The 26,698-nt window shown below is 34.5% G+C and overlaps 1 protein-coding gene across 1 annotated transcript; it reads right to left on the bottom strand.

Annotated features, from left to right (window-relative positions):
• Positions 1 to 5,649: 5,649 nt before the first annotated feature.
• LOC142356076 (potassium/sodium hyperpolarization-activated cyclic nucleotide-gated channel 1-like) lies at positions 5,650 to 26,121 on the bottom strand. The gene is made up of 7 exons (XM_075408049.1): positions 25,978 to 26,121; positions 19,780 to 19,998; positions 9,538 to 9,684; positions 8,774 to 9,017; positions 7,722 to 7,858; positions 6,985 to 7,119; positions 5,650 to 6,519 (listed from the first exon to the last, which is right to left on the bottom strand). Exons 1-7 carry the CDS (start codon positions 26,077 to 26,079, stop codon positions 5,764 to 5,766), a joined length of 1,740 nt encoding a protein of 579 aa, XP_075264164.1. The 5' UTR covers positions 26,080 to 26,121; the 3' UTR covers positions 5,650 to 5,763.
• Positions 26,122 to 26,698: the final 577 nt, after the last annotated feature.

Genomic DNA, 26,698 nt, shown 5'->3' with positions numbered 1-26,698 from the left:
AACAAAATTCATCCCTATTTCCATGATCAATGTGTTCGACTTGCCCTTTTGTGCAATAAATATTTTAACTGCATTGAGACAACCATCTCCAAACAACTTAGGAAATACCTCAACATGAACCACCCTCACAATTCGGTTGCAAACAGACAACATCATCCAATTTCGTTCCTTCGTGCGATCTTCACAATGAGTTAGTGCAGTTAGCACTATTTTTCCTGACTAAATCCGGGGCGTTTTTAAATCCTAGGGTATACAAATCCTAGGGTATACAGAAATGTTCCTTGAACTTCAGTAACTTCATGTTGAGTGTTCATGTGCTCATTTCGCAAGAACAACTCAACTGAATTACAATTATTGAAATAAATTGGCTTTTTTCTATTACTTTCTTTTGCTAAAACAAGTTTCTCTGCATATGTTTTCTTTATCTGCGGCAAAGTCAAGGTTCAATTATTTTGACCTTTTTTCTGGTTTCGTCAACCAGACCAAACCAGTGATGCAATCGCATCTATTGATTCACTCAAAATTGGTTGATCCATTGTCATTGTCCGCTAGGTTGTTGATAACACTAACATGGGTCTTATGTAGACCTTGAGTTGTCTCGGGCCTCTGAGAGACGCGATTAGCCACAAACACTTCTTGTTCATGGTGATAGCTGTGTGTTCACTGCAGTAGCGTGGTTAATTTTGATCAAAAACTGCAACTGTATTTCTATATTTCGTGCTTCTTGACTACATGCTCTTTCAACCTCATTACCATGACTGTTGCTGGCAAATGCGGAAGCAGTACTTAGAGATTTCGAAAAGCTAATTAGCTGAGTAACAATTCAGAGCGAAAGTAGGCCACTGCACAGGTGTTGTTTTGAGATGCGTCGCGAAAAACATGAAGTTCATTTTTGTATATCGGTCTATTGAACTATGTTTTTCTTGATATTTGTCTCAGATGCCCACGGATGTTCTTCTATTCACTTCATAAATTCCGTTTTTTAGGCGGGATGCCTTTCGTTGTCCCAATTCCCTCCATACTAGTCCAGATGTGATTGAAAATAGTCTCCTGTGAAGACATAATGACAGAACAAACCGATTGTTTAAAATTATGAGAATACCAGCAACAAAATTGTCTTCTGATTCAAGGGTGTTTCAATTTTGTGGAATTCTTGAAAGCTGTTGTCAGTAATTGTCCATTGTAATTCGCGCAATGAAAAGTCCGCCTTGTTTGTTTCGAACTTTATTTGTATCTTGTTGATTTTCAAATATTTGGGATTTCGTCGGAAAACGCATCGTTTTTGCCTAGCAATTTCTTCAACTCCAACCCTTGTTTTGAGAGAAGAGGTTGTAACTCATGGAAAAATTCAGTTGATTCTACTGTGGTTTAAAGTTTTTTGACAAAATTATCCGTGTAGAAAAAAATTTGTATTGCCCTCGTTAAGATTGGATGCATTTCGTCGTTATCGAGTCCCACTCGCTTGAGGAAATTTTTTGCAAAAGTTGAACAGCGCTTAGAGCCAAATACATGACGTTGATATTCGCACATTTTAAAAGGCTCGTTAATTCTGGGCCTCCTCAAAACTTCATGCAATTTATATCTTGCTCGGAAGTTTGTTTTTGCAGAAACTCATTGAGATTCAGTTTATAGGCTATATGCTTCGCGCCTTAATTGGTTGGCACAAATGTAATCATTTTCAACAACCGTTTTTTTCGATTTCCGCTCAAGCTCACGTTCTTCACCATCTAGACAATTCTTGGTTTGAAACTCCTATATCTGCATTTCTAGCTCTGGTTCTCTTTTTTCAAGCTTTGCCTCTTCTTTTCGAATTTTCGTTTCAAAATTGATATCAAGATCCGTCATAAATTCTTCGCTTCTCTTTTTGCAGAAAGAGTTTTCAAAATTTTTTTCTGAGTCCTGACCGTGGGCTCCTTTATTGCTCTGTAACGTCTCAGCTACGGAAATGTCCATTGGGTTGTTGTTTCCCTGGTTGCCACTCAGAGCTTGGTTTCCGTTGCTTTGCTTTGTATTCATTGGTGGTTGCGTGACTTGGCCTCTATATGCAAACCAATGGATGTCTACATCCATGCTGATTTCCCTTCTTGTTTAATGTGTTTTTCAACAATTTTGCGGGGCAAGGTGCAAAACTGTTATAACGATGTGGTTGTTGGGAGATATGTTTTTCTAGGAGTTGAACGCTCTGGTGATAGTGAAATTGTAGTTACTTAGTTCGATCAGCCAAGGCTTCGTTTCGTGTTACCTATTTTATTTAAATCAAGAAACATCTGCTGGTATTTGTTAGCTGTTGACTAATGCTAATCTCAGATGATTACTGTTGTAATTCTTGGTTGCTGTTTGCTTTTGATTCGCTTGTTCGATCGAAGCAGGTTATGAACATCTGTTTTTTTATTGAACTGCACCTATTGGTTAACTTGGGTTGTATATTCCTCTTTGGAGTTTGGACAACACTTGAATTTCCACTTTCTGAGTCAACAGACAAAAAAAACTGCTGCTTTCCCACTGTAATTGGTCCTGATATTGATTTTTTGAAGTAGATTACCGTTGCATTACAAGCTTGATAAATGATTATTCTCTAATATTAGTTTTTCGAAAATTGGATGGGACTGGGGTTGCTACAAAATAACAATGATATTTTGCTTCAATAAAGTTGTTTTGAATTACACATTAATCAGAATTGGTTATGCGTTCATTAAATTTTAACTTGAATACCTTTATGACATTGCCTGGTTTAGGTTTGCTTTTGCTTTGCTTTTTCGATTGAAGCTGTATTTATACTTCAATTTCTACTTCAATGTACATTTCGATAAGCCTGGTTGGCATTTTGTTGTTTGGAGGTTGGACAACGCTTTGCTCTCTTCTTTCCTAGTCGGCAGACAAAAAATAACGGCTGCTTTCTCACTGTAATACGTCCAGATATTACTTTTCTTACCTTAGCTTTTGTGAAATGTACTATCTTTAGGTTAGCGCTGCATTACAAATTCGTTTTATAACTATTTGCTAGTCTTGGTTTTCGCAATATCGGATGGGACTTGGATGGCTACAGATAAAACAATGCGGGATCTTTTTATGTGTACCAGTTCAATCCATTACGGAAAGAATTTGAAGACAACATTATTAAATTACATATTAGTTAATAGATTTTTTCAAGACTCTTTATCAATTTTTTTCCATTATTACCAACAAACAGGTTTAGGTGCATATCAGACCATGAATATATGTGCTTTAAAAGCAAAACAAAGCTTGAACGATCGTCTGCAATAATTCTGATTTGGGATTATTTCAGCCACGGACGGCGGTATAAGGGAACATTTTGCCTCAGCAAAGCCGTGGAGTGCACTCTGATCAAAAATCGTGCAGCGTTCATCCCAGTTTTACTTGATTTTCTTCACAACATACTGCAATAGGCGGGTTGCCCTTGCTTTGCCTTCTCGATCCAAGCAGGGTTCGCGCTTTAATTTTACTACTGAATTGCACTTTTCGATAACCCAGGGCGGTTTTTTATTATTTGAAGGTTCTACAGCACTTTTCCTTCCATTTTTGGAGTCGGCAGAAAAACAACGGCCGCTTTACCTATGTAATATGTCCAGATTATCTTAGTTAAGTTAAGTTTTGTAAACTGTACTATCCTGTAGATTATCGCTGCAATACAAGTTCGCATCACGACCGTTTGCTAGTCCTAGTTTTCACAATACTGTTTGAGACTTGGATTGCTACAGATAAAAAAGACGCAATCTCTTTATTTATATATGCCAGTTCAATTCTTTGCGGGAAGAATTCTAAGCCAAAGGTTTATGTCTAAGACCTGCTTGGCAAAAAAAAAATTAAACTTAAACCTAATTTTTGTTTAAATCTTTGCGCTCTCTATTCAAAATAAGAGGAGCTCGGGAGTTCAATAGTTGAATTGCCGCTCAGGCAACTTCCAGACACAGGAAACAGTAACAGACAATTAACTGCTCAATTAAAATTCATTACGAGACACAGTAACAATTAACAGGTCACGAATTGGACTTGAATACGCACTGTATGACAATTTTAATAGGAAAATTTAACTACTTATGACTGATTTTCGTGATTCTGCAATCTCTATTTATACACTGATCCTTTCGTTGTACATGTTATTTTAGCCGTTGATTGATTGAAGATGACTGTATATAGACCCCAGTTTTCGATGAATAACTGACGTCATAAATTGTTGTTAATCATGTCGAATATCTACGGAATAATCCGTTTCCACATCAGGAAATAGCAAAAATTGATGTATTTTTATTTTTATATTTAAGGTACATCAACGTGTGTGTATGACAACATATGTCTAATTAAGAACTTGACTTATTTGTTTAATAACAATGAAAATTTTAGATAAGCGTGGCGGTCTTCACAATTTGAGCAAAAATTTCTTCTGGATATACCTTCTCAATTTCCAGTTTTAGGGCACAAAAAATTAATTATTACCTAATAGATTATTCAATTTTCTTCATCGGAAAACTTATCAATTATTGCCGATCGACTTTCTTTGTTTTAATTTTGCAATCAAGTTTCCCTGTCAAAGACCGCATTTAATATATTGCAGTCAGAAATTTTGGGCTGAGATCATTCATTTTGAGCTAAATTACCGTTGATTTCAACAGATTTGAATGCATATCCGACCTTGAATATTTATGCCTTAACAGCGAAAAAAGGCCTGAACGATCGTCCTGAATGATTCTGATTTCGTATCATTTCGGCCTTGGACGGCGGTATCAGGGAATATTTTGCTTCAGGAAAGTCGTGCAGTGCACTCTGATCAGAAATCGTGCTGATTTCATTCAAGTCTTACTTGAAGTCCTGCATGACATACTGGAAATCTGATAATAGTTTATTGCATGAAGAATGTCACACGTTATCTTATCAGAGATTTTGCGATGAAAAACTCTTTGCTCGCTGAGGCAAACTTGGCTGATTTTTAATATAGAAAAGCATTGTAGGCTCGGTATTTAATTGAACGAAAGCGAAATGGAGCTATTCTGTTTCGCCGCCCCTCTTCCAGGTTTTTTATAACTCCTAGTTTATTTGTTGTTTTTGACCCTCAATGACACCTAAATTATGTGTTATTGTCATGATGATATAACTAAACCTTTAGTCTAGAATAGTTTTGACATCGGAGAATATGTCATTCTAGAATCTGCTGTATGATATGCTGATGTAGATAAGTCGGCTATATTACGTGCTAGAATCCAATTGAACTGTTTTTGACAACTTTTACCTAACGGCCTCCATCCATAGCAGTTATATAGCTCGTTTCTATGCAAAAAAATATAGCATATAAGCCAGGGGAGCGTAAAAGCTATGTCCACTGAGCGGGGGGGAGGGGGACTAAATAGAATACTCAAAAACTCAAAGGCCATTTGAAACATTCCTGCAAGCCTTTCCTTATATGTGAGAGCAGCAAATAATGTTCATTTACGAGAATAAAAAACTGTAAAACGTTTATTTTTGCTGAAAGCTCCCCCAAGATTTAACAATAATCTAAGCCTTACATCAGAAATATTGCACCTATTGCCTATTTGTGACTCAATTGGGTTGACTTGTAGAAGCATCGGGTGGCAACGATAAGTCAATCTAGAAATTGGTCTCGTATTCTCTCAAAATATCTAAATGAGAAAACGCTGACGCAGAAATTAAACTCGATATGCAAAACTAAGTTATTAATTACAAAATCTATTGCGCATGTGTCTACCATGGTGCCTCACACTACAGCCGCGTTGATTTTGTCTTCTTTTTCTAAACATCATCAGAAGTAGTGCTATTCTGCCTCATATCCGAAAAAGTTGGGCAACTAGGGCTAAACTGAAACTTGTACAAATCAATTTCGGATTCAACACTTTCATTTCTCGCATTGTTTTCAAGCATCCTGTTTGATATCCTGTCGTTTGGTTGTTCAAACTGATCTGGAGATCGGTTTACGATATCGTCACGTGCCTCACCAGCACGAGATCCGATTTCACCGTCACGTGACCTATTGATGACGTCATTCAGGTCTCGTTGTTCGTGGTCGAGATCATCTAAATCGTCATCATCTTCACATATTGTGTCATCAAAGCCGTTAGAAGTAAACATAATAGCGTTATCTGGTGAATCATCGCGTCCGATATAATTTTCTGGGTTTAATTGCGAGTCGTCGGCTACTAATGTGAATGGTCGACCGTTTTCGTCATCATTATCATCGTTGTCTACAATTTCTTCCATAATGAAACTGTTCTGATTACTTATCATGCTATTTTCATTCATTTCTCCGCTGTCCGATTCCAAAATAGTATCGCAATGGTCCACAACGTGTGTTGGGAACTGATTATGTGTAGCATACGGGGGTCTGTTCACGGCTGTGGCGGCGTGCATTTTGGGACTGGTTTGGTTGTTTCCGGAAGAATTGCCCGAGCTGTTGGTTCTGGTTGGGCTATTGGGGTTGTTGCTCTCCAGGAGAACTGACAGTTTTCGCATGGTAAGTCTGGCAACGTTGCTCACAAGCTCTTCTTGAATCTGGAAACGAAATGGATAGAATAGACATGCAACATATATTAAGGTTGACTAAAATTCTCAAGTTTATTAAGCTAGATAGAATCACGCTGATCCTGATCTTTTCAAGAGTTTGCTGTCCGTCATAATAGCTATTTTAGTCACCGGATAAGTGAGATCAGATTTATAATTAAAGTGAACGGCTTCACATAGAGCAAAGAAGTAAAAATAAAGTTAAAAAAATTAAGTGGTTGCTATAGTCATTAGAAGTCCAATTATTGATCGCGGCAATTGATCAAAAGAGATTGAGACGGGGCGAGAATATTTAGACGATTCGATCTCGGAAGTTAACCGTCATTTTTTTGCATTCTATGAAACTATTCATGCCAAAAGTTTCTTAAAAAACTTTGCAAGTAATTATTTCTCTTTTAGTTACTGTCCGATTTGATCAATTCTGAACAAGGAAACATGATCTAAAATTCAGCTTACATCAATATCTGCCGAGTGACTGTCATCGTCTGAGCCTGTGTTGAACAGATCGTGAATGAGGGATGGCTTGAATTTGCTCTTCAAGAACACCTGACTCGGTTTTCGACCCAGCTGCTGCAGCCGCAAACGGGCAACCTGAAAGAAGCCAACTCTATCAATTTCCCTCCGTTTTTATTAGCCGCAAAGTCCCGTTTATTGAGGTCAAAATGAACTTTTTGGAAGTCGAGTAGTTTCGCTATTTGCTTTTTTATTACAAAGAAACCGTATATGCTCTGTTTTGCAAACGGATCACCATATAAATTAAATGCAATCTTACACGAAATTTTTTTACATAGGTTCAATTTTTTGAATTAGTGTGAGTGTGTTCAATTAAAACGCGAGAACAAAAAAATTTTGCCATTTTTCTTTGGCTATCGCTGATTTATTTTACTCTTTGATCAACTGTAGTGAGTTTTGCACAGAAAAGTAGAAGCCATGAATGTAAGTGAACAAAAAAGACTCCAAAGTTAACATTTCAGTCTCACTTCCAGCTAAAATGGCTTTACTTTCCATTTATAGGACAATGAGAAGAAATACACAAGTCACCCTAGAAGTTGATGATACTCCCTCCGTTCAACATTTTGCTAAGTGAGAACTCTATCTTAAATGTCTTATTGAAATTTTAAAGAGAATTAGGACAAGTATGTCTTCACAAACATTCATATCTTGCAGGATTGTTGAAAAATTTAAATGATTACCTGTTCCATCTTGTCCCTGACTTCTGGGAACTCCCTGACGACCTCATTGAAGTCTTCCACCTCTAGAGAGTAGACATTGCAGTAGGACTCTGCTCTGATGGAGGCTGTCCTCCTGCACTTGGTCAACAGACAGATCTCTACAATCAACATCACCATCTCAAAATCACCACACTTGTAAAACAAACTACATGACGTTTTATATTCATGAAGTGAAAAAGTTAATCTTGCAAGATCTTGTAAGAATCTTACAAGACGTAACATCGTGTTGCAAGAATCTTGCAATATCTTGCAAAATTAACTTTTGTTTCCGACTCGGGCAATTCCTCAATACTTCAACCTGAAAAGTATGGGTACTTTATGTGCATTTTTAGTACACTGGGAATTTTGTATAATCTTTATAGCGCTGTGCATTTTCGCAAAGTTGGAATATGGGTAATTTACCTGATACCTGTGAGTAGACTTCCAAGTTTGATGATAATCTCCATCATTGTTCCGACCACACTTAGGAGGGGACTGTTTTTTTAAAATTTTTAAATTAATTTGGTATTAAAAATACTCAATATAATAATTAACAACAATTGGATTCTCCAATTTGGTCAAAAGTGCCCAATCAATATAGTCGTAATAAAGATCGGAACAATTAATTGCAAATATTATATATTCTGAACTGTTTCCTTTCACCCATGAGCAAATTTTTGTTTTATTACCAGGTGTGAACAAAATAACAATTTTGCCTTGAAAATGATTACTACTGCCTAACCAGATGTGAGTTATCGATTACAAATGATCGGTGCGCTCATACGCGAGTCAAAATGTCAATTATAGGAGGTCAATTATAGATGGCCATGGAAGATGGTCATAGTCTGTAAACAACTAATTCAATGTTTTTTAATTGTACAAAGTGATAAATTCTGAACTACACATTACCTGTTTACCATTTGCCTTTTATACTTATGTGTATTAGAAGAAAATACCAAAATTTTCTCCAAAATCTACTGTTGGAGAAAAATAAGGAAACAGTTACAATTTTACAAATTAGCTTCTTGCCCTACCTCCAAAATAAGCACCATCAGTCAACTGTGCCACTGCGTCTCCATCAGCACTGACCACATCAACAGTACCCTGTTGTATGAAGTACATTTTGGTACCAAAGCTACCTTCACACAGGATCAGGTCTCCCGGCTGGAACACCTCGAACTTCAATTTGGACACCACTCCTGACACGAACAGAGGATCTGCCCCTTGGAAGAAGGGGACCACGTTGACCAGCTCTCGACAGTTGTAGTTCAAGATCTCCTGGAAACACAACACAGATAAGCTATTGGATCTTTTTAGCAATCGCCTTCAAGAATGCGAAAGGGAAGGCAATTCTTGTATGGAATTTAAGAAAACAATTTTTTAACCAATCAGACTTATCTAAAAAAACATTGAGTATAGTTTAGAAGGCAAGGTAATTCTCTCCTGGGCACCAAAGGGGAGACTATAGTTGGAAAAATGCTCATTTATTGTTCGAATTATTTCTGTTATCTTGTTTCAGCTTTTTGGTTTTGAAAAAGGAACAAGGTATATTTCATGAAATCTACAAATACTCAGGCACAAATATTAACAAATAGGATGCAGTGTAAACAAATTTGAAAGTAGGTGAGAACATTCTTAAATTCGTAACGAGAATGAAGAACCGCATCCTTGTTACGAATATAGTTTCGGGAGAAGCTACAATGGGAATGACTCATAAATTTTGTCTCGGGTGAAAGAATCATATCTATTACTTATCTATATCATATTCATATCTAAATTCATATCTATATTTTATTACTTCTCTGAGGCAGTCGTTGAGTTCCTCCAGGATGACCTCTTCATCGAACATCTTCCCCTTGTACTTGTACTCATAGTACTCATGCACCCTCACTTGCAAGTCAGGAGGCAGCTTCCTGTGTCCCATGTACTCCTCCACTTGCTTTATCTAAAAAGATGCACAAACAGTCACAACAGCTATGATGTAATTAATCGTGGTATTTAAATTAATTCATGCAAAAAATGCAAAAACAATGAAGTGAACATTTGCACTGCTTCAATAATTCTGGTTATGCTGAACGTTATCATTTCAGTTCAATTCAAATAGTTTCACAGATACTTGAAAATTTTCGTTTTTTCTAAAATTAGCTGATTATAGATGGGCAAGCAGTTTTATATTCATGTTTTTGATGTCACTTTTTCAATTTGTTGTTGTTTACTTCAAGAACAAAACTATGGATTCTATCTTGATATACAACTGAGATCAACTTTCAAGCCACCTTTAAGACTCCTGAGATAAAACTAATAAGGTTAAATTATAAGACCACAAAAAACAACAATACTTGCAAAATTCAAAAATTAACTAAATATTTTTGAGAACATGTAGTATCGAAGTAAAGAAAACAACCAGCAATGAACTCAAATCGTTAGTAACGTTCATTTATGCCTCATTAGCAACCAATGAGACTTGTAATTGTTGAGACTAAATGATAATACAACAGAAAAAATAATAGTAAAAGGGCAAAAGTCAAATACACAATAATATGACAAAGCCATAAAAAGCCATTATAAAAGTGTCAAAGCCATAAAAATACTAGCTGACCGTTGATGAAATCAAGCAATTGAAAATTGGTTAAACTTGAACATACGTATTATGTTAAAGCAAATGAGAAAAAACAATGCAACCAGATGTCAAAATGCCGCACATGAAAAAAATTTGCTTTCAAAAACCGAAAAAAAGATTAATGATAAAATTCTCACTCCAGTTTAAAGGTATTTGCAACAAATCACGTTTCAAACCTACCCAAATTTGCGTTCCCTTTGCTACTCTAGCGTGATTTAAAACCCCACTATAATCGGATTTTTCACTGACGTCAAAAAGCCGAAAAAAGTGAAATTTTCTTTAAAAAGACAGCGCACCAACACAATAAACATATTCGTAAAAATTTTTAACACTAAATTTGATCAGCTTGCAGGCTTTTCACATAGAATTTGTGAGTATCAAGGCGAATAAACTTTGTTGTGCTGCATATCAATTTATTTTCACTCTCGCTTGCAATGGCTGGAAAAAGTAAATAAAGGTAACAGAAAACATTCAAATTTCTGAAGCATTTTATGTGCCTGAAAATTAAGGATTTTTCATGCGCCAAGTTTTAATGTGGATTTTTTTCATAACTAAAATAACTAACTTTTCCAGCTTTTATTATATTAGCAATATCTGGAACTTTATTTTTCGGGCATCTTTTGCGACAAAATTTTGTTTAAAAAGTTTTATACCATTGATGCATTAATCTTCACACATCTGCGCATTTCACACTTAACAAACACTAATTGTTTCTGAAGATTTCTTAGAAAAGTGACGTCATCCAATCAAGTTATCGTTCAATTTCCTAGAATCAAGTACTATAACAAAACAGTGCTCTTATTTCAATTGTTGTCCATTAAGCTGTTCAAGAAACGACATCAGACAATTTTTGAAAAGATTTTGAGAACTGCAAGTCTTCATTAAGACTACTTGATTGTTACCAGATTGACTGTGAAAATCTTTCATTGGGATGGATGCATGACCACTTTCTCTGAAGAAGTGCTCTTAATGCTAATGTTAGAAAGACTTGCATCAGTGAGTGAACCATAATGCATTATAGTCGAGGGAACCAATATTTTAACGATATTCAAAATTGCTAATTTTGAAACAGATCACGTTTATTTCGACACAGTGAAGAAATGTAGATCATATAAACATCTGAACACATTCTAAACATGTACGCAAATGACATAGAAATCATTTGTAAGGATATATTCTGCAGGAAAAGGGGGGATGAATTCTAATTAAGATACGCACATTTAGATCATTGTCTGCTGTTCACGTTATTACAACAGCAAAGCGCGTAATACACGTTATTAATATATCCGGTTTGAGACACGAAATCTGCCCCGGGGCCAGAATGACAGCTAGCCCAGGGGCAAGGGCTAATCTTTTCATATAGATCCCAATCGGCCAGACAATCCGCTCCTTAAGGGGATACCCCAAATAATTTGATGGATTTCATCAATCTACGGCCACATATCCTAAATCATTAATTTTCCCACCAGTTCGAACGGAGCGTTGTTTCCCAACACAGAACCACTAAATTTCTGCTTCCTTCTGCTTCCATAAGATTGTGTGAAAAGTGCACTCTTTTTTGCATTAATTATCCCCTTATACCATGGTGGAAAATCAATAACCGAAATATTTCACTCAAGAAAGGGCGGTTATGCAATATTTCAATTATTTATAAGCGGTTTAAAAAAATTAGATAAATACGTTAAAACATTTTTCTTTCGCGCAATTTTACATATTATTACGAAAATCTGTTAACTAGATGCTGGGCATATTTACCAATTTTTCATTAACCTTTTTTTCCCCTATTATTATACCCAAAAGCTGTAACTTTCAGGCCATAGAAATTTAGTGTTAAAAGCCCAAAAATTTAATAATAGGAAAATATATGACAAGTATTGATGCATAGATATTTATACGAAATTGTGAAGTTGAGACAAAAAACATTTCCGGATCACTTTCGTTCTGCTTACGGTCACAAACAATACCAGTGTGAACTAATTCGACAAAATTGAATAAAACAGCAACAAAACCAATTTCAGCTTAGATTTCATTACAACTTGAACTTAATAGATTAATGAAATTTAGAGTCGTCTATGGGATGGGACGAAATCGACAGAAGCATTGTAAATTATACAGACAGCACTTCCCCCTTAACTCTCTCAGGCTGTGGAAATATTGTTGTGGGGGATTTAAAATTGCCTGTCCATCAAAGTCAGTGAACAAATGAATTTTCAGACACGTATTATTGCTCGTTCTCAATTCAACAAAGAATTACAGCCTCGAACAAGACATGATTTGCGAGTCTTTGAAAGCTTGCTTCAATTTTGTGGAATTTATTTGACAGGAAGAAAATGACGTCAGAACAATATTTTGATATAGTTTTTTGACCTTTTATGACTCGCAAAAATGAACCCGTTCACTATGTCAAAATATACCAATTCCTTCTATTTTTGTTGATATTGGGTCAAATTGAGAGGTAATTTTTTTGTTAAATTCAACGAAAAAAGTATTTCTTGAGAAAATTTTCATTTGTGAATTTTGGGTTTTCTCTATATTTCACCTGTTGTATTTGATAAATCATTCATCATGCTCGATATTAAAGCATTGAAATGCAAATAAGTTAGAAACTGAACGACTGGTGGAAAAGAAGTTCTGTATGCTACTCAAAATCTAACAATTAAAATTCTGTGCAGGATCGGTTGTTTTGGGTATGTGTAGTGAAGTTTTGGGTAGCCATTTTTCCATTTTTGGTTTGGTGTTTTGAATGTGTCGACTTGTGAAAATTGGGCGTGAACAACGAAACCTTAAGACTAACAAAAGTCTTTGTATGGCGCTGAAAACAAATTACATCCAACAATAATTTCATACTGAATTCGATTAAAAGTACGCGAGAAATCACATATCTACATGTACGCTTTGATGGGGAAAAAGGTGAACAAATATCCATTACGAAACATTGTCCTGAACGGAAACATCATATTCATTTTGAAAGCTGATAGCAATTTGGGACGAAGAGAACAACTAATAATCCGGATAAAGTTTGACAGTTGAGCAGGAGGTTCCGTCAAATGTCCTAATGAACTTTCACTTAAATTTAGAAATTGGATAATTAATAACTAATTGTTAACCTCTTTCAGTTTCGTACAATGTCAGTGGTTTTATCTGGCGGCCTCTTAGAGACCGTCAAAATTTAAAACCTTTCCTTCTAAATAAATGAGATGATTTTGTGTATGAAATATTGATTTAGATTTTCAGTGATTTCAGTAAATTCTGTTTCTTAGAATCAGCATGCAGTCTTACTCACTGCTTAATAGTAAAAGTAAAAAAAAAAACAGGATTGTTAATGAGCGTTTGCACATAATCTTCCAACCAGTCATGAATCCAACAAAAAAACAAAACAAAAAAAAACATGTTCGGTCCTAATAACCGTTCTCAGTTTTTTTTATTTTAGCACAGATAAGCTCCTAATTAATGAGGATATTGACTATTAGAAGACGGAACAGCTGATCCATTTTTTACTAAAAAAGCTGTAAAATTTTTTGTGCAATAATTTCATTCTAAATGTCACTAAATTTTTGTGCAATATTTTGATTCCAAATTTTATTAAATTCCGTCTTTGGTCAGCAAAATTTGACTAAAGATAATTTAACCAGCAAAATCTACCCTAAAAGTATGATTGAAAATCATTTTTTAATGAATGCCAGAGAGATTAAAAAACAAAGTCCAAAAGTATTTGTTCCGACCCCACTTGTGGGGGAAGGAACTATACACTCAAATGGGTTTTTTTTTTGTTCAGTGAATTTTGGCCGATCGATATATTCGTCGTAGAGAAATGTGAGTGGTATCATTAAAAAGCTGGTCCAGCGTAGAATTCAAAAGTAAAAAGATTTTTTTGAATTTCGTTTTTTTCGAGGAGTTATCGAGGATTGAAGTTTTGTGTGAACAATGGGATCTTTAGCATGATTGTTCACTTTTAGTACAATTTTCTTCAAACTAAGATCTTTTTTACGAAAACATTAATTCAAATTTCTATAAAAAGAATAAATTTTGAGTTCGTAAAAGTTGAATGCAAGGCGATAGAAAGACTAGTTCTGGTCTCATAGGGAAGTTCACTATCAAAAAAAATCGAACTCTAATTGAGAGCCCTTTTTTAATAAAACTTTTCTCTTTTTTGCTTTTTTAAGTCACCTAGAGACAAGTCACATTTTATATCGACGTTCTATTAATGACAAAACTCCTTTATAGTCGAATGAAGCGCAATGAACAAAAAACGTCGTTTTCAAGGAATTGCTCATGTTTTTTTTTGGCTTCGATTCTGAGTTTTCGTAATTTTGAATGAAATTTTGAATTTCTTTTTGAAGTTTTACTATTTTTTTTGGAGTCCTATGGTAGGGATTCATTGACTAACAGTGCAATATGTTCCATAATGAGCATTAAGTGAACATGTCTATTTCCTTGAGGGGGCGGCTAATGGCTGTTAAGACTTAAAAAATAATTTTTCGAATTTTTTTTTTGAATATTAAAGAATCATAATCTTATTATAGTGAATTGTAAGTCAGTCCAGGGGTGAGAGCACCCTCTTCCTTCCTACTGCAACCAAAATTAAACTGGTTAGCGGTTTTATCTTCTATCTATTGGTTATATGACTTCAATGACAAAAAATTTCAATTTTTTAAAATTTTTTTTGATTTTTACGTATTATTGGTTACTTTTGAAATCTTATCACATTATCCAAATATTGACAGTTCCCATTAGCTTAAAAACGATGTTCTGTGGATGACCAATAAAAATTTTAAACAAAAATTTATGGTTTAAATGGCTTCGACACGTTCTTCTTGCACTTTTCTACTGATTTTTTGGTTTTCTCCTGTTTTTTTTTGTTGTTTTAATAGTCATTATACTTACTGTGATCTCATAATGAATACCTATGCATGACAAACATAAATGTACTGCCACCGGGGCATCTTTGAGCGTTTTTATTGACTTCCGTTGAAAGCTATTGAATTTAATGTCTGTTAAAATAAAAATCATTTTTCGAAAATTTTATTTGAACAATAACAATTCCTAAATTTTTCTTGAACTGTTAGTGAGTTTCAGTATTGACTGGACCCACTTGCTTTTTACTGCGACTAAAAATATTCTGTTTAGCTGTTTTATCTTCTAGCTATTGGTTATATGACTTCAATGACAAAGATTTCAATTTTTTTAAATTTTTTTTTGGATTTTTTGAATTATTGGTCACTTTTGAACTCTTTATCACATTATCCAAAGATTATTGTAATCCAATTGGCTTAGAGAAGACGTTCAGTGGATCACAGAGAAAGTTTTCAGAGAATAGCTAATGGTTTAATTGTCTTCGACACTTTCTTCTTGCATTTTTCTACTGAATTTTAGTTTTTGCTGTTTTTGTTATTGTTTTCTGTCATAAGACTTATTGTGATGTCTTTTTAACTATCTATGCATGACAGACATCATTTTCCGCCCTATGGGTTATATCTGAGCATCGTCATTGAGCTCCGATGAAAGATTGAGTTTACTGGCTGTTAAGGGTTTAAAAATAATTTTTCGAAACTTTTTTGAAATTCAACCATTCCTAATTTTTTTTCGTGAATACTCTTGGTCATTGTTGGTTCTAACAGAATCCATTTCCGTTCTACTATAGCCAAAATTAATCTGGTTAGCGGTTTTATCTTCTACCTATTAGTTTTAAAACATCAATGCCACGAGAATTCATATTTTTTTTGGGTACTTTATTTTGTTTTTCGATCCTTTTGAAATCTTATCACATCATCTTACTGCTGAGAGTCCCTATTGGTTTAGGGAAGAAGTTCAACGGATCATAAATAAAGTTTTCAGGGAAGAGCTTATGATTTGAGTTGCTTCGACATTTTCTTCAGGCACTTTTCTACTGAATTTGTGGTTTTTGCCTCTCTCTGTTGTTGTTTTCATAGTCATTAACTTGTTGTAAGGTCTTATTGATGAAATACGATTGGCAAAAAAACTTATTGTCCCCTCGAGGCATCATTTATTGTATATACTGGCTTCCGTTGAAGGCTAATGAATTTAATGGCGTTGATAATACGTGTTTTCCCGCAATTTTCGTGCGTCTAATGTATTTGTTTATATTTGTTGATTTTTTGAAATTGTATTGATAAAAAAGGTTTTCCCATTGCTCCTGAAAAATTAATTTAAAATTGAAGAGTGTTTAGTGAAAAGTTCATTTTTTTAATGCCTTCGACCCTTTTATCGCTCAATTTTTTTTCCTGAATTCGCTGTTTTTGTTCTTTAGGTAGCCGTAAATTGCTCACAGATCTCATAGGCTTGTAATTGAGGACTGAATGAATGATGTTGCTCGAAACATTCAGTATATAGCGAATAGGTTCCTTTCGTCAAATTTAACTTCTATTCATCAATCAGATGTCCCATCGAATTTCGTGTATTTCAAGAAATAACATATATATTGATATTATGTGCCACTGTTGTTTCGTTTTTCTGAACGTTTATTGAATGGCCATTTTTTGCGTTTCTTTTTCTCTTCCTTCAGAACAATCGCGTAATAACAGATCCCAATGGTTTTTAAATGTGGCCCAAGTAAACTTATTTAATCTTTCAGTATAAATCCTTCAACTGAAATAGCAGAAATAACAACTGAATTAAAAATACATATTCAGATGATAGCTATTGATTTTAATGGTAGCAAAGGTTTGTGTTTTCGCAAATCGTTTGTAATTTTTTGAGTTTCTCTTTAGTTTGTTTCTATGGCATAGTCTGACCACAGACGGGTGCTTTTGGTTTTGTAATGACTTTTTAGTAATTTATCAAGGATTTTTTTATTAAAAACCAATGTTTTTTAAGATTTTTGAATTTTCTTGGTGCAAAAAATGTTGATTAATTTTTAAGTTTCGCCTCACTGTTCGTTCTTTTTGTCGGCTTGTTACCTAGTCTCGTTAAGAAAACTTTTCATCTGCTGTATAGTTAGTAAAAGGTAAACTTGTGTAGTTAAGGTTTTATCTGACTGCATTTTGACGTTGTTACCAGGTGCTTTTAAATTTAGATATTCATTTTTTGCCGCCAAAATTTTGTTGGTGCTATTTTTTTTCTAGTCTCTTCAATGTCAGGTCACGTTGGTGCTGTAATGAAGCATGGCATTAGTAATTCAATTAGTAGATAGAATGTGTAACGATTGTTTTAAACTCAAACATCTATTTTTGTTATCTCTTGATTTGGTTGACATTTTAGTCAAAAATGTAGATGAGCTCGGGTCGGAACATCATGTGCGAACGCACATTAACGAGCCGCCTTGTTTAAAATATATTTCGATTGTCTGAAAAATGAAAAAAGCGCAGAAAAGCCTTGAACGCACATTATATACGCATTGAAGTTCAATTTAGGAAAATAGAACCAGTAGACTGAGCGCAAATTTACTGCAAGGAACAAATCAATTGAGAAAGAAATTGTTAAATGTGTAATGCTTATCTGTATTTTAATATTCGGTGAAAAACAACCAATAAAATGTGCTTGGTAATCATATGATCAAAAATTCAGTTTGATGATCACAAAAAAGTATGAGAAAACGAGTACCTATTAAACATGTGTCGAACGAAAAGAAAACTCAAGAAAAAGGAAAAACGAATGAGGTGGGCGTTACAATAACTTTTAAGCACTCAATGAAAAGATGTTTTGATAACTTTTCAAATATCGGATAGTGGAATTAATTTAACGCAAATGCCAATTGTCGTGTCTTAATGACTATTAAGAATAATAATAATTTGCAATGACAATTTTGATTTTATGTATATTGATAAGGACCTGAACGTTTAAAATCATGAAAGGAAAAGAAACAAGACAAATTGATTCGCCTAATTGGTTCTTCGTTACATTTGATAAAATGACAAAAATTTTCCAAGTATTGATTTCCTTTTTCAAAAGATATTCAATGATGTCAATTTCGAGTCTCTCCGCAACAGATATCGGTTAACCAATTAAATGAAATTGTATCTCGAGAAGTTGAATACCAGCAGTCGTTAATTGCAAATAAATTACAGCAAAAACATGTATTAAAAACATAAAATGACTTCCTCATAAGTTTAATTAACTCATGTTGGGATGAAGTTATTTCATAAACTCAAAATCTTTTTTAATGTGGGCTTCTTTATAAAAAAGAATGTTCGATTCTAATGCTCTACTCCATATATACGCACATTTTTCCACTTGATTTCACCTTTTTCCAAAAAACTTTTCAGCGCAAAAATTACGATTGCATATTCTCTGAAGAAATTCAAAATTGCAACATTGCCAAAATTAAAACATGGTAAATATTAAAAAGATTTTAACATCTAAGTTGCACTTGCTATGAGGACGTGAAGGTATGTACAAACTAACAAGATTTTTGCATAGCTATAAACGAAAAAAAGCTTGGCAAGATAACCAAGAAAATCAAAATAAAACAATTTTCCATGGATGCCTAGAGATATTTTTGAGCCTGCTGATTTTCGCTCAGATTTTCAAAATACGCTCCTTGATAGCGAGAAAAATCACTACAACTGCTTCTCATTGCTTCATTTTCAAATCGTTTAAAATATCCTTTAGACTGACTTGAAAACTATGAAGTGTTTAAAGGACGGGGATCACATCTCGTTGCCGTCACAACTAAAATGTGTTGAGAATTGGAACGAATAAATAGTATTTCATGTTTTGTCTATTTTTGAAAAGCATCAATCAAATTTTGGTTCTTACAATCCTATATTAATTTTGTTTTTCTAACTTTTATACTAACTCCAAAAATTTTTTTCAGGATTTTTTTCCGCTCAAAAACAACAACAGTCTGCAGAGAAAAGATGCTTTTGCCGAATGGAAATTATACAGGAATTTTTCAACCCACTTTTGAAAAAAAAAATCAGGTCCGTCTCTTAATATCTTAGTGGTCCTATAAATAACAGCCCTCTTAACTGACGTAAATATATCCCTGGGAATCGAAACCTGATTTACTTTCATAATAAACATATATCAGGTTCAATGATCTATGATATGTATGATGGAATGATAAGTGAATTTCTCTGTCTTTTTTTACATCGCATCTATCTCATTTCTTAAAAATCTGAGGCCGATGCTCGATTATGGTACAATAACCTAGCATGAACCAATGAAAAATTTGAACGCTCTTGTTTTAAAAGGCTGAAAATTTACCCCGCTTTATGTACCCGTTTCTTTGCAATGTTTAAGGCAGAAACCTTCACTCGTATGTTATAAAACTCTGATCACACGCATCCGGAACAAAATGACCTCTGACCAGACTTAGCCCCTCGAATTGTCCAGACTTTTGTTTGCTTTTGCGACTACCCAAACCTAGTAACTATGGTCTCGGAAATCCACGGTGCGCGCTCAATTGGGTCTGGAAAATGCGTTTTTTGTGGAATGCTCAGCATGCTGTGATTTACGTACCTTTTCCGTATACTGTCTTCTAGAGCTGTCAAACTGTTGTATCATGTTAGTGGCGTGACCAATGAAGAGGGCGTAGCATGTGGCTCCACTGAGCATACTGACCATGACTAGCCACAGGTCCATGAGTGAGGTGGGGGGTTGTTGGCCATACCCGATGCACAACATGTGAGACATTGCACGGAACAGGGCCCAGCTGTACTGTTCCTCCCACGGAGATTTCTAAAAAATATGATACAAACTTGTGCAAATTTTACCCTACTGATTTCCGCATAGAGAAACGTTTTCGTGTCTAAGTTTTATTTTGACTTCCAATATAATTTTTTTCATAAAATAATCTAAAGTAATTTAAAATCTTACATGTATAATATTACGCTAATGCAGCGGTATTTAGCTTTTGATAAACTTAGATGAAAGCTTTTGCCATAAATAAAAATCTCATATATAATTGATGATTCAAAAGCTAATTGACCTTGATCTACTCTTAAAACCACAAAATGCACCTTGTTTATTAAATAAGCAGCTATTCCGTGCATAGTTCCATTTTTGTCTGTATTTTAAATTTTCTGAGAAGTTCAGTAAGGCCAAAATGTCAAGGCGGCAATATCAAAATAACCGACAGCTTATATCAAAAAAATTATATCTGATGAAAGAACAATCAAGTACGAAGATGGTGAACACTTCGATTGAATCAAGATATGACAACTGTTTTCAGTATACGTTCAAACGATTTCGATCAGAAGAATTGATAAAGAGAAGAAATGCATTAAAAATAACCTCAATGGTTCACGAATTTTTAGTGAGTCAGATATGACAAATTTCTGTCAAGTTTGACTTTTCAGCATTTATCAGATATTGTATTGCCCGACAAATATTTTCTATATCAGCTCTTTCTGAGATCTCAAAAGATAAGCAAATGTTCCGTAATTTTGGCACAATTGAAACTCAAACCTATCGTATCTTGAAACTCAAACACGCACGGCTATGATTTTGTTGTTAAAAATTGCTTTTTTATCACGATCCGATAAAGCCTAAGCCATACAAAATATATAGTGAAAGATTATGAATTAAGCATCCAATAGATGCTTTAGGATGAATTACAACAGCGTTAAACCTCAAGGTTTTTAAACGATTTTAGGCTTTTCAAAATTATTTCACTTCAATTGTTCATACGCAATGCATTTTCTAAGGCAACTGTTTATTTTAACAAAAAATGTAGTTTCTATATTAAAGACACAATTTATCCCCAGACCTATCGTGCATCCAAAAACAGTAATGAAACATAGCATTTTCATCACAAATTTTCTCTTTCAGTATTCAGTTCATAGCATAATATGTACTTGATAATGGCTATTTTAATCATATCTATGCTTTTAAACTGTTCATCAGTTGTTTTAACTGGCCCATGAGCCTAATGTTTTCCCTTGCAATATCTTTTATTCAGGGCTCTTGTTCTATGTGTCATGATTTAAACAAAGCTGTTGTTTTGTGGATTATATTTTGTACAAGGCTCTTTCTGTTTAACTTTTTTAGCACGGTTAATTCTTTCCGTAGGATGTATTAAACACAGATCCTAATCTGTTCATGAATTAAAAAACATGGGTCAAGGCGTTTCCGGCTTCATATATGTGTAAAAACTATTCGCTATAGCTATATACAAACTTTATATAATTGTTGTGGAGACTTAATAAGCATAGATCTTGCAAAATAAACAATACGGCTGGATTCTATCAATTGCGCGTCTCAGGAAAAAAATTGAGCTGCATTTAACTAATTTCATTAACAACATCATGCAAAAAAGACAAAACAAAATTACGTTAAATGACATGTTTAACTATTACTTGATCAAATCATGGAAGTTCAACAAATCCCACAGTCTTGTAGCATGAATATTGATACCAATAGCTGTCTTCCTGCTGTTTGATTGCTCCCGTTGCATGAAAGGAATTAAGTGTAAAAAAACCTTGTGAATAAAAAAACAAACAACGGGCCGTATCTGATAACATAGAAATTAACAATATGAAAAAAAGGCAACGCTGACTTACTGACTTCTGCTTTTGAATCGTGTTGTGAATTGTAATTTTGGTTATCCTCAGTATTTCGCTTTCAAATGTTGACACGAGTTACATAAACATTTTGCCCTTTAGCATTTGTTCATATTGTTTTTTGAAGGTAATAGTAGCGGTAATGCTCACTATCTATTAGTTATCGACACGCCAGAAATTATCTGAAAAAAAGTTTTTTTTCATATGTTTATCAATTTACTATGTGAACATCCTTTAACTACATCCTCAAGCTCAGCCACAAAAAAATATATTTTTAATGTTGAAAAACCACTGACAACAATAATTACGTTTCTAATAAGCTGTACTTGAGTGCTGCTTGATTATCTTGTTCCGCATGATGGAAATCGGATCTTTAGTTGTGAACATATACGAGTTCACAAATCGGGAAAAGGAGATGAGTTGCAGCAGCGCCAGCATGTAAATTGTATGTTTTTTCAGTGCGTACTAAGTCAGATGACTTGTTAAACATCCTTTATCAACCTAATAAGCAGTTTTCTATATTCAATAACTATACCCGGCAAGTGAATATTACCACATTACTTGTGGACTTATAATTGACACGTTTTAATTTGTAAGGTAAATGCTATTCATAAATTGTAAAGTAAATGTTGTCATTGAGGGAGGGGGAAGAGTTGCGGGTGCATTCAGGCGTCACATCTTCACTTGGCAAAAGTTCATTTTAATTTTGATTTTCTCTAGTTACTTTTGATAATTTGATGCACATGCAGAGACACGTAACCAAAAAAAGTGTCTGTAAGATAAAGCTCCTGTGACATTTTCAAAATTATTGTTTCAATTGTTTTAGACTGCACAGTATGGAAAGCTACGCACTCAATTCTGGCATATGCAATCTGTTTAATCATATCCAAAGATCATTAAAAATATCTTTTGTTGTGAGCATATGTATGGCTCACAGAAGCGGGCTGTGGTAAGGGCATCAAACACCTGCGTTGAGTTTTGGATAAGGTTTCAAGCACGTTGCACGAGCAAGGTACGAGACACTGAACACTCTCAAATAAATGAATTGTATTTTATCTAGTTTAAACAGGAAAAGAGCACTGATTAGATCATTGTTTCGAGTATACCATACCAAACAGAACTTCTTCAACTCATGAAAAACATTTTTCAACTTGTTGATACACTGTTATATGTTTTTTTTCAATTTGAAAACACTTTTTTGGTGCTAAAAATTTCTTATTGCAGATTCGAGACACAATTTATTATATCTATGAGCACAAAATTGGCTAATAATACTTGTCAGGACAAACTTCCCCTCGAGACAATGAAATTGTGTGATAATTTTTAATATTAATTTACAAAATTAAGAAAAACAAAAAATTGAGTTCCAAAATCTGAAGCATTACTCCGAAAGAACTGATAAAAACGTCAACTCTTACAAGATTAAAAATCAGCTAAAGCGGAAAATATATTGTGAAAATTCCTTTTTATAAAAACCATTTTTGACAATGGTCTTATATCAAAAACAACAAAGTTTTTGAAACGATTAGAATACTTTTGAAAATGAACTGCACTGAAATGATCAAAAGACACAGATGAAAATTCTACATAGATAAACGGCCAAAAGACCAAAATTATATTACGCAGTTTACTATCAGAGTACGAGATAGGTGTCGGGTTTTTTAGATAGGGTAGGGATAGCTGAACGGGAGTAAAAGGCCAATGGCTGTCAAATGCTGCTCCAAACCTGTTTGAGAGCAAATAATATTAGCCTACTTTCTACTGACATTTTCAATTCGATCCAGTTTGATTCTAGGTTCCCCAAATTTTGTTTTCGTGATCTTTTCTGTTTTGTTTTCCATATGTTTATAAATATTTATTATTGATAATTGTTCGATGAAATGATTTATCTATCCTCGGTCTAACCCTCTAACCCTCGGTAGAACATCTCAATGCGCGCTAAGTTTCCGCTCATAATGCAAAGGAATGGAAATCCGTGAACAATGGCTCAAATTTTCTATAACTTCAGCAACATCATGCGCCAAAAATGTGTAGGTTATTCAACACAGAAAAATTTTCTTCAGCAGAGCAAAGTTCATTTTTAATAATGTCTCATCTGATTCTAATAACGAAATCAATCTCCACATATTCTACAATTTGAACCTTGATTGAAAATCAGCCCACACTTGTCAGTTTTGACGTGTTCATCAACACCTCAAGTTATCTTGAAATATCTAATTTAGTTTGCCAGTAGATACAATGTGAGTGGAGTGTCAAAATTTGATTGAGCTGAAATTCAGCTTGAAACCCAATTAAGAGCATACACTGTCCCTGTTGATCAATTTCTATCATAAAGTTAATTAATTTTTTCCATTGACATTAATGAAGTAAAAAATCCAGGTTCATCCTTAGGTGAGCTAATTAGGCTGAAAAATTCGAGTCCCAATAGTTCAAATGAACATTGCCTCCATGACGCATGTAATTTTTATGACGATATGATTAGAATTAGCATTATTTTAGTTAACAGAAAAGTTCTACGTACAGATTTCCCGTAAACAAATTGAATTAAAGATTCCCGCTCAGATTTGAACTTTCATTTTCTATACCAGGTGAAGAAAACGGGGAAACTATTTTATCTGAATTCAATTTTTAAAATTTGGCAAAAGTTTGTTATAATTCTCAATGCTCACGAAACGTTCTGAGAATGCTTAAATCAAGAATCCAGATTGAGGTGCGCGCTCGAAATTTTCCTGATCTGACCCTTTCGAGCGCACACCTGACCATTTTGCGCTCGCAATTACAGGGCAACATCGAGCACACAAGCGCACTTGAGTCTTATTAGAGGCGGATTCGAGCGCGCTTGACTCTCATCAGAGGCGGATTCTAGAGCGCTTGAATCTCATCAGAGGCGGATTCAAGAGCACTTGAGTCTGATAATAACGGTTCGGACGCAATTGGGTCTGATCAGAAACGATTTTGAACGCAAGTCAATCCCTCTGATCCCAGACCACTTCGAGCAATTTTTTTTCAATTTTTTGTATTTTTTACTCAGAGATGTTAGCTCTGCCAAGATTTTAATTAGCTGTAGACTGGACGTTTCATATGGAAAGCTGTATAAGTTCATCCATTAAATCAGAAATATGCACTAACGGTATACAAAATAATTTTTTTTTCTCAGCAGCTTGGTTTCGTTTTCCTTAGCAATACTTTCAGAATCGACGCTTCCATAGCTGAGTATATTACTGTGAATCGCGGTTGAGCTTGATCAGAGGCACTTTTGGTCTAGGGCGGTCTGATCGGAGGCAATTTTGGTCTGAAATGGTATGATCATGACAATTTCGAGCGCACACCTCAGCTTGGGAACTAAGCTAATCAGAACATTAATGGGCGTTTGCTTAGAATAAAAATGTATACGCAAAAATTTTAACTGCAAATTGTGCAATCCAGAGTGTGGTCTCTTAAAAAATGAGTTTTTACTTGCATTCACTATTTGATCGATTGATTGCTGAAGTTGAAGTTAGCATCTGTTTAAACTGTTCTTAAGATGTCAGCCAGAGTTTAGAAGCAGAACTATTTTAAAAACTACTTTGTGATAGATAAAAAGTTTAATGTTTCTCTTTTCTGTCAAATTTTTCCGTCTTTTTTTTTCAAAACCAAGTAAGGAAAAAAATAAAAGCAGACAAATGTATTTCCAGGGAATTTTTGAAAAACGGGTTACAAGTACGTAGCTGGCTTTACATAGTATGATGGTTTAAATGAGATCAGAACAAAAACACACGAAATTTTGCACGCATCAAAGTACTGACAAAAAATCAATTCGAAGCTTTATCCGATCTATAAACTAAGTCTACTCTGGTGGGTTTTCCATCACCCAACTTGAAATTTTCCCGTACAAAATATATTGGTTGACTAGAGCATTAAATTCTGCTCCAAATCCAATCATTACCCTAAAAATGCGTCATTTAAAAATTATATTTATAAAAGCCGCAGAGCACTGAAAACAGCAGACAAACTTTTGATGTGTTTTTATCCCCTCAAGCAAAACTTTGGTTTGAGAAAAAAACATTAAAACGATTTGGGAAAACAATATAAAATTAATCGGGATCATTTTGCAAGGAAATTTTTGGCTCAATAGACAATCTTTTTCCGTTCAAAGTATCTACAGTTTTTATACTACCTCCAAGCCGTCAATTACGACCCATGAGTTGGCAGGGAAGTCGTATATCCTGGGGAAGAGAAACATGAGACATCCGTTCCAGTGTGAGATCAGGATCATCATGAAGATCAAGTTCAGGATTCGAATGGCAGCACTCGCAAGGTTGAAGATCTAAACAATAACGTCAACTCATCAGTGAGCAAAAAAAGAGGGAGGAGATTTTTCTTCCTTACTTCTAAAGACCTTGGAATCGATCGCAATCAAGACGCAGGATCATTTAATTTTCATGCTTTATTCGCACAGTCTGAGGTATCCCTGTGAAACAAAACTTGATGCAAATTGAACAGACGTGCATGATCCCGGTATCTCTTGCAAAACTTGGAAAATCTTGCCAAGAACTTGAAATACTAACATTTCATGGTAAATCTCGATAAGATCTTGGTGAGCTCTTATCAGGAGAAATCATAAGAAATTTCTTGACAGCTCTTGACAAAACTGTTGACAAATCTTGATAACAGTTTTTATCATTTCCAATTGCTGTTCGATGTGAAATAAAATCAAAAATACTCCTGTGAACTCAAAGTGCAAAGTGATGCAGGGTAAAGCAGGCAGATCAGTCGTAGTTTTCAGCCTTAAAATCCTTAAAAAAATTGTTGAAGACAGAGATAAACAAAAAATACATGCCAAGAGATATCTGTTGGGTTATGGACTTTCGCAAGCGGACTAAAAAGCGTTTTTAACT

The sequence above is a fragment of the Convolutriloba macropyga genome, unplaced genomic scaffold (genome assembly GCF_964194025.1).
Source record: "Convolutriloba macropyga unplaced genomic scaffold, txConMacr16.3 SCAFFOLD_1083, whole genome shotgun sequence".
In the NCBI taxonomy this organism is placed as follows: domain Eukaryota; kingdom Metazoa; phylum Xenacoelomorpha; order Acoela; family Convolutidae; genus Convolutriloba; species Convolutriloba macropyga.
This window is presented reverse-complemented; position numbering and strand designations above follow the sequence as displayed.

Bases quoted from the DNA above. Each gene is read 5' to 3' on its own strand.
- LOC142356076 (XM_075408049.1), bottom strand. From the start codon at position 26,079: ATGATGATCCTGATCTCACACTGGAACGGATGTCTCATGTTTCTCTTC. The intron at 9,685-19,779 runs GTACGTAAATCA...GCATCTTTTTAG, and splicing joins GAAGACAGTATACGGAAAAG to ATAAAGCAAGTGGAGGAGTA. The intron at 7,859-8,773 runs GTAGGGCAAGAA...TGTTGATTGTAG, and splicing joins TGATGGTGCTTATTTTGGAG to AGATCTGTCTGTTGACCAAG.